Here is a 9071-nt window from a genome sequence, read left to right on the forward strand (position 1 = left end):
GAGTAAAAGGGAGAGAAGGAAGGAGGGATGAAGAGAAAAGAGAGAAGGGCTGTTATTCCTCGCTGACCTTGGCTAAGGTTTCACTGAGCCTGCGGTGTCTCATGACCCTGTTTGGATTTTTTGCACAGGAGCGGCGGCCTGCTCAAACCAGTTACTCGCCTCACCTCCCCACACACGTAGATAGTACTGCTAGATTATCTCGTCTGTTTCGTTCTCGCACCGAACTGTATAACCAACCTCATTCCTGATGGGGCAAAGTGTACGGTGTGCTCACTGAGGTGACGGGTGTATTTCCTGTGACACATTTCACAGTCACTGACATACGCTCCTATCAATCTGACCCCGTTTCAGAACGCAAATAAGTCACTCAGTCACTGTACTTGAGTAAAATGTACTTTCTATTTGGCTATTCTATACCTCTACTCCGCTACATTTGTTTGATCACTTTAGCTACCAGTCACTTTGCAGTTTGCTGCTGAATCAGAGTCAAATTAGCACATTTTTAAATTGATTTATTTTATCTGCAATTTAATTGTTTGGGGTTTTTTTTTAGAAAAAAACACAATAATCGATCAACTGAATAAACAATAATCCATTGACCCGTAATGTACAGTAAAATCATAAATTTAAACAGATGTTTACTTTTACTTATACTTTTGGTAAAAGGTTAATTTCAAGGTTTATTTATTGTCATTTCACAACACTGGGGTTTTTTAGTCCATTTAAGCTACATAACAGGAAAAAAAGTTTATTTTTTTATTTTATACAATCGAGTGCAGAGGATGAACTGAGGAGTCAGAACAGCTCTGCTCTGTACTCTGGTGTTACAGCAGCAGATACTTCTGTATCTTTTGCCAGATGGCAGCAGGGTGAACAGACTGTGGCTGTATTTTTATGAGGGTTAGATGTATTTTGATACTTAAGTTCATTTAATATTGAATACTTGAAGTACTTGAGGTACTGTTGATATGGCCGACTTTCACTTTGACCAAAGTCATTTTAACATTATATCTTCACTTTAACTCAAGTATGAATTTTGGGTTGTTTACAACATTGGTGTTTTTGGGTCATGTTGAATGATGAACCCATTATGGCTAATGACTGTATTGTATATAAAGGAAAAGCCCTGCGGAATAGTATTTGCCGTTAGACAATTGCATTTTAAAAAATGCAGAAATACACAATTTCACACTGGATCAGACGGGCGCATTTTATTGTAACTGAGGTTGTTTTGAATCCAGTGGTACCGAATATTTAATAATAACTCAGATACAGCCATTTCTGTATCACACTATATTTAGTCGCAAGTCACATGGGGTTACTGATTAAAAAAAAAACACACATAAGGAAACTACAGGTTCCTGTGATCCCCCGTGACTAACAACTAAACAACCAAAAATAGGGTGTTCAGAATATCTTACGCTGTAGCTCCATAGTTTGACCGATTTAAAACATTTCAGGGGATTTTTTTGCGTAGCTCAGCTGGAAATTCAAGTGCCGTGAAGACAAATATAAAATTCCTCTGTGGACATTTATGGGTGAACCGACAACACGCTAAAGCCTCAGTAAGTTGTACCTTTAGTCATCCTCAGGGCTAGTTGTAGAATTCCTATTAGTAATGAACAGTATCGGGTTTTAAATCAACCCTGTCAGTCAGGTATGTACCTGCAACCCAGAGCAGGAAGCTGCACGTCTTTGAGCAGCACTGGTGCTAATGGCTTCTCCTCGCTGCACGAGTTATGCCTCTTAATATATTTTTTATTTCTCACATGCGTCGACAAAAAGAGAGCTCACCCAGTGCTTTTGGTGCACATAACAATGCAGCTGTGCTACCAAAAAGAAACATGGCCTAGTTGAAAAAGCCTCCATACCTGCAGCGAAAATCCGTTTGACACCAATTACGGTGGCATAAATGCCCTATTTTGGGGCCGGTCATGGTAACGCCCCTAAATGCCAGGTCAGTTTCTAATCAGGGTGTATGTGGGTCAGTGGGAGAAAAAAACAAAAGGTCCCAATGCAGCGCTGGGTTTTAGCACATTCTCATCATGTCAGCCACAAAATAAAGCGCAGCCTGTGCACCGGGGTCCAATCTGTTTTCATATCTGCTTTCCTCCAGCCTCGCATACGTCATGCTCGGAGGTGATTGTGCACCAAAGTAAGAAGAAGGAAAACAACATAGAAAGAGACAGAAAAGGGAGGACAAGAGGAAGGCGGACAAACACATGGGCACACATTCCCAGAGTTATTGACCTACAGTGATCTGTTCTCAAAAAGACGCAATCCTAAATGACAAGAAGGAGCTTTTTGCTCGTGGCTATTCATTCTGCACAACTCAAACAGGTCCTGTCACTTGCTGTTTTTTTTTTTTGTTTTTTTTCTTTTCTAGTATTGCTCCAAGCTCCTTTTGTGAGGCATTCTGTCTACTCAAAAGTGTTGAAAAATGACATGATTGGGTTTTCCTAAAAGGGGGGGAGGGATCATTTGCTCAGAATATACATTCTGCTGTGAGACATTTTTGTAAGGTTTTAAAAACACTATCAAAATGTACTAGACATCCATACCGTCGACTCTTCTGTTTAGCCATGCTATGAATGCACATGGGTCTGGTGACTGTGCCTGAAGTGACAAACATTAGGTCACATGACCGGGAGCTTATTTACCTTCACTGATGAAAACATGACCTAATTTTTCAGAGGTGAGCTGTGCTGCTGAATGAAGAGTGTTCAGCTCAGTCCTGGATGCTCCTGGATGGAATTCCAGTTTTACTTTTTTTACCTTGTTAATCGTTAGTTCTGGACCCAAGGATGGGTCATGTGTAGAAAATCCTTTCATATTGTAAATAAAATGATATTAGGATACATTTTCTGTAGAATTACAATCTTGAGTCCAGAAGAGAATTACATATTTAAAAGGCTCAGTTGTTCATAAGCAAGGATGGGGAGAGTAAAAGTAAAGATATTGTATATTATTATTATTATTATTATTATTATTATTATTATTATTACTTTTGTAAAAGTTAAAGTCACCTATACTCATAGGACTCATAGGGAAAAGTCTTAAAGTATCTGCTTTTTAAACTTCTAAATTAAATTGAAATGTATATATACTATGTATGTAGTATTTTTTTGTTTTGTTTTTCTATCCAAGTTTTTTATATGAGTACCTCAATATTGAACTTAAGTCCGATAGTTGAGTAAATGCACTAGTTATATTCCATCATTGTGTAATGAATATTACCACATGGGCTCAGGGACAAGTCCTAAACACATGTACAAATGACAGCAGCCTCATGTTTTGGGGGGAATCAAGGTCGTAATTCAGAGACAAACTCTTGGTGGTCTAATAACCCCGAACTGGATGCCTGTTTTTGGCTGGCCCGGTGAATTAAATACCCCTACAAATCAAGGTAGAGTACTTCATCATCCCGCTGCCATAAAGCAGTCGCGCTCATTGATTTGCAGCACCACCCAATGCACCCAGAGGCATTAAAGGCATGGCGACGTTGGTATGAGCAGCATGACAAAATCTCTGGTTGGCAGGCTCAAATTTTGGGTCATGGTATCTGAGGTCATATCTTCATCTTGGCTGAAGGACAACTGAAGGCGTTCCCTCAGACTGATTCGGGGTGTGCACCGAGAGAGAGAGAGAGAGAGAGAGAGAGAGAGAGAAGAGAGAGAGAGAGAGCGAGAGAGAGAGAGAGAGAGAGAGGCGAGGTGCTTCTTAATCTGGTTGCCAGCACCTGAATGTCATTTAAGAGCTTTGGCAGGCTTCCATCCCTGTGACTTTGTTCTCCTGCACATGGAGAGAGAAGGAGTGAGAGAAAAAAGATCCTGTGGACATTTTGATGCGTCCTCGCGGCGCAGTTACTGTATCTCATTCCTCACGTCTGTCTGAATGGATCCCGTGACACTTTTCGTCACTTTAAGTGCATTGTTGCGAGCATCCGAGTCATTACAGTGTGAATGAGTGTTGCAGCTCTGGCCGTTGCGCAAACTGCTGGATGAATGGGGTCTGGTTGACACAATAATTGAGCTCTTTAATACACATAAGCGCCGCCGTTCCCCTCTTTTCTTTTTTTTTTTTCTTTTTTTTTTGTTGTCACTGTCGCCGAGATAAGTTTTAATCAATGCCTCCCAGTGTATCAGCGGTCTTTCATGAATCGGTGGCTACACATGAAAACTAATTACCTCTTGAAAATGGTGAAAGTGGTTGTAATGAGTTGCTAAATAGGCTTAGGTCGTCAACACGGGAAAAATGTCCAAAAAAAAAAGGCGGCTGTGTGGGAGTCTGAGAGTAATTCACTGAGCACCTCTAATTACCCTTTACACAGCCGCACATTTCTACACTAAAGGAACATACCGGCGGTTGTGCGTGGCTTAGCCCATTAACTGCAAATGGTGTTTAATGTGCATTTGACAACCATTTTTTTCCCGAGGTGCACCATGCACACATGAATACATTCCAGGTGGCCGTTGGATTTCCAACCGTTCGGGGATGTTAAGAGAATCAGCTCAGAGAGATTAGAGACTTGCCAGAGACAGATAAACCATCGCAAGCAAGCGTTCGGAAACTTGATGTATTTTGTTGTCCTGGTTACTTCTTTTTTTTTCCACACTCGAACAAACTGACTGCTGAGAATTCAGTTTTGGCCGGCGAACAGTTGCTCTTTTACTGAATGTATTATTTCCCAAATCAGGTCTTCTAATAAAAAACCATAATCGCTCTCTCAAAAAGAAAGTGCTCATTCAAAAAAGGGAAGAAAAGAAGAAAAAAAAAACTACTGAAATGAAATGATTGACCTTTTCTCCAGTTTGATTTCCTGAGTTTTTTATTGAATTCAGTCAGAAATGTCTAAATAATCTAATAACAACAACAAGTCCCTGGTTTTACCTCGCTATCTGCACACAAGCATTCGTACTCAATCCAAAAACAACAGCATACATTAAATGGGTCATTGATGTTTGACGGCCTATGAAACAAAATCAATTAAAACAACTGTTCGCGGACATTGTAAGCATATGGAAATGTCTTTTTTAGGCTGATACAGTGATTCGCGCACCCGACACATTCATTTGATAGTCAGTGCTGCCAAGAATAGTCTTTCTAATTAATTTACGATGTTGCCCACATGGCCTGGTACAACCAGAGATGTTAAATTGATAATTTATATCATGTTACAGTATATGTGCTCATACCGCTCAACCCTACAGTCAACTAAATGTTCATTCCAGTGGATCACAGTCTCTCAGTCTTTGAATATTAATCAGTTAACCTAAACTGCTCGGCTGTAACGTGAGATGTGCAAAAAAACATGCCAAACTACCGGTATAGGGTTGAAAGTCCACGGAGGAAATACACGCCGCCTGTATTCAGAGACTGAGCCTTTCAACGAGTGTGAGGAAAAATAACGTGAGGATGAAAGCGTGTGAGCATTTTCTTGAACATCTCTTGTAAATGAGCATAAAAAGGGACCTTGGATACAGCACACACAGGCAAGAACAGCAGTTACTACTTTTAATCATAAGCAAAGTTTCTGAAGTAAGACACATTCCCGCCAATCCTGTCGAATGATCAATAAGTCTGACTCATATCTTAACAAGTCTTCCCTGTAACCACACCACGTCTCATCAGGAGCAGCGGCATTTAAACCTTTAGTGCCATCCGCTATTCAAATCCGGTTTATAACAGAAGGTTTTTGTCTGTTTCCCAGTTCCCAAAGAGGGTCTGAAGAACCAGGCGGCATTCGAGGAGATGAGGGTTAATTACATTAAGGAGCTCCGGCGTTCAGTGGGAAAAGCAACCAACAACTCCGGCCAAACCTGGCAGCGCTTCTTCCAGCTCACCAAGCTACTGGACGCCATGCATGATGTAAGTACCCTCCGTCTGCCATGCCAATCGCCTAAAGTACAGCACAGGCTTCCCTTGGCAGCCTCTCGGTATGCCATGCCTTCGCACACGGCGCGAGGTGTCCGGTGGCACTTCGGGCCGCTCACATATCACTGGACGTGTTTTGAGTAAAAATGGCAGCATAGTGGATTGGGATAATGCATTTACTTTGTGGTTCAGTGGTGCTGTGGCTCGGAATAAGGATTATTGCATCCCAGTCTCTCCCTCAGGGGGAGGTTATTTTGGAAGAGGCGATGACCAGCCTGTATTGGTGAATGGAACAGAAGGGGATCAATGCCAGCTCCCAGTACACAGTGGTCACTGTAGCAAATGTGCTAAATCACTGTGCTTTTTTTTCTCATGCATGGGCCAAACGGCAGGTTGCATAATGTCAGTGTAAGCCAAGAAATGAGGGTCAGCAGGCAAGAGGTCACAGGGATAAATGACCAGAAATCAATGACCCCAGTGACTGAGTGAATGGGGTTAGACTGAGCGGATGACCCCTCATGTAGAGGAGGGTTGTCCAGGAAAAAAAAAAAAAATCAGTGGCGCCCCCAAGTGGTGAGCTTGAAAGAAGTGAACAGAGGACGGTGCCCTAACAGAATGTAAACCTCATGAGAACATGCAGAATCCTACTTAAAATCATATAAAATCACATGCTATCAAATGAAAAGCTTCAGCTCACAATATGTTTCTCATTAAACGTGTGTGTCTGTTTTGTCCAGCTGGTGGGGAACCTGTTAGACTTCTGCTTCTACACCTTTCGTGAGTCCCAGGCCCTGAAGGTGGAGTTCCCCGAGATGCTGGTGGAGATCATCAGTGACCAGATACCAAAGGTGGAGTCCGGCCTCACCCACACAATCTACTTCCACAAGAAGTGACTCACTTAACAGTTGGGACAGAAGCAGCATAATGAACTGAGCGAGACAGGAAGAGAGGAGGAAGGAGTTCAAGACCGGAGGAGAAAAACGTGCGAGGAAGGCCCGACCTGTTCCGTTGGCCTGCGCCCCGTCGCCCAGTATGCCAGCGTCCTCCTCCTGGATGGGAAAGTTGAGTGGCGTGGCGACACGAGGAAGAAAGAGGGGAGAGTGATTTTGACCCCCGCAGTCACCACGAGCGGGTCAGAGCTGTGAATAGTTGGTCGAGTCGAGCGCGACACGCTGAGAAGGACTTGTGACAAATGTGACAAAGCATCCCGCAGTCCCCCTCCGTGGCCCCCCTCCCCGCCCCAAAGACGATAACAGTATTTTCTATGGAGATAAAGCCATACATTTCTTAGGATGCGCTAGATACATTCACTGCGCACACACAAACCCACACAAACCCACACACACACACAGACACGTGGACACAGACAGAGGGAAATTGAGACACATGCTGTTCACATGCCTTCACAGAAACGCACAGATGCACTCCACATGCACTAAAATCAGAACACAAATCTAGAGAAAAAAGTTTTTTGCAAAATATTACCTGTGGCTTATGCAGTCTTTCAAAAAAAAATAATAATAATAGCACTAGGAAAAAAAGAAAATATGCCAGTAAATAGATTTTTGCTTTGCAGTGTAGCAACATACTGCAAAAAAAAAAAAAACAACAAACAAAACAAACAGGGCAAAGGACACTTTGTGGAGGCACAGAAATTCTATGTAGACTGTAAGGCGAGAGGTCTTTTTGAATATATTCCAAGGGCTATACAAGCGTCATCATAAGCTGGATAATTACATTAAATCTAACAACAAGTTTGATCTCAATCGGTGTCATAACAGCCATCATTAACGTTCACATACTGAGTTTTTTTTTTTTTTAATTAAAAAATATGTAGTGAAACAATCAAAACTAATATGCAAAAGTCCAAAGCTAAAGCTCGTTTTGAAGTAAAAACGTCTCTCTTTGTGTAAAGAAAGCTTGCACGCGAAGCTCCCATGTCATCAAGTCACTATTTTCAGGCATCGCGGCGTAGAATTAAGACGAGAAACGGCGGGCGATTTCACCTTTTTGTGCGAACGTGGTCAGGAGAGCGCTGCAGGATGGGAAAAAAACAAAAAAAAAAACAAAAAACATGTATTCGCGGAAACAATTTCGGCAGAAGTCGGCGCGTAATGGATTTTGACTGAGGTGCATCCATAGTAATTGTGTTTTGTGTTATCTCCAGAGCAGCTGTCCAAATGTCTGTTTTTACTCACAAATGAAGCGAAACCAGCCCTTTGTGAACCAACACTTATCTACTCTTCCCAGAAATAATAAAAAAGCATTTTATAAACGTGTGTTGCAAAAGGTTTAGTTTTTGACAAGCCAGTCATTTTACATTAAGGTGCTTCATTTCTACAAAAAGCCAGGCAAAACATAACATGTACAGTAACTCGTAGGAAAAAGTCCGTATTACAGTACACTTGCGTATGGACACACAGTTTATTAAACACACATACTCTGTAAAGTTGATATAATCCAAAATGGAGCATTACTCTGCAGTGCTTACGGCAAACGGCTAATGTATCAAAAAACCAGGCAAATGTGTACAGGTATTAACAACTTCTTAAACACATTCTATTCAGCTGTTGTACAGATGATGTTTTGAGGTACATGTTGATGAGTGCTTGATAAAGAACTGTTGGTATGATCACCTGTCCCAATTCACTTTGTTTTCCTTTCTCTCTTCTCTTTGGGCCAAGTACTACTATTTTGAGCTATGGCGGGCCCAGTCATCTGGACCATTAACTTGTCTCACACCCCACTGGTTTTCTGGGTGGTTGTGGGAACACTACTATGATGCTACTGAAAAGCGATAGAGCCGCTCGGGTGGGGGTGGGGGGAGGGAGGGAACAGTGTGTGTGGTGGGAGGGAGGGGTGTGATTATTATTATTTTTTATTTCTTATGTGCCCTGTGAGTGTGTATTTACATGTGTGAATGGAGCGAGTGTGGCTTTTAAGTTTGTTTGTGTGCAAGAGTGTGTGTGGTTTTTTTTGTTTTTTTTGTTTTTTTTCCTGGCAAGCATGTGCATAGTTGATCTGCTCTTTCAGCGTGGGTATTATGCATTTATGTTATAGGATTAGCCGTATCCTATTTCCACATTTAGATTTGCACAGAGGAGATACAATGTGAAATGAGGCATTTAGTGCAGCTAGCAGGAATTGTCTGTTTTGATAAGCAACTGTGATGATGCGGGGGGGGGGGGACTTTTCTG

At 41.9% G+C, this 9071-nt stretch overlaps 1 protein-coding gene across 3 annotated transcripts in view; it reads left to right on the forward strand.

Moving 5' to 3' along the window:
- Positions 1-8506, forward strand: part of nr3c2 (nuclear receptor subfamily 3, group C, member 2) — an 84612-nt gene extending 76106 nt beyond the window's left edge. For all 3 annotated transcript variants that reach the window (XM_037108694.1, XM_037108698.1, XM_037108706.1), the window contains 2 exons: positions 5711-5868; positions 6612-8506. In XM_037108694.1, coding sequence (XP_036964589.1) covers positions 5711-5868; positions 6612-6767 — 314 coding nt within the window. In that variant the 3' untranslated portion in view covers positions 6768-8506. The remainder of the gene's footprint in view (positions 1-5710; positions 5869-6611) is intronic.
- The last annotated feature ends 565 nt before the right edge of the window (positions 8507-9071 follow it).

The sequence above is a fragment of the Acanthopagrus latus genome, chromosome 1 (assembly GCF_904848185.1).
Source record: "Acanthopagrus latus isolate v.2019 chromosome 1, fAcaLat1.1, whole genome shotgun sequence".
Classification (NCBI taxonomy): Eukaryota; Metazoa; Chordata; class Actinopteri; order Spariformes; family Sparidae; genus Acanthopagrus; species Acanthopagrus latus.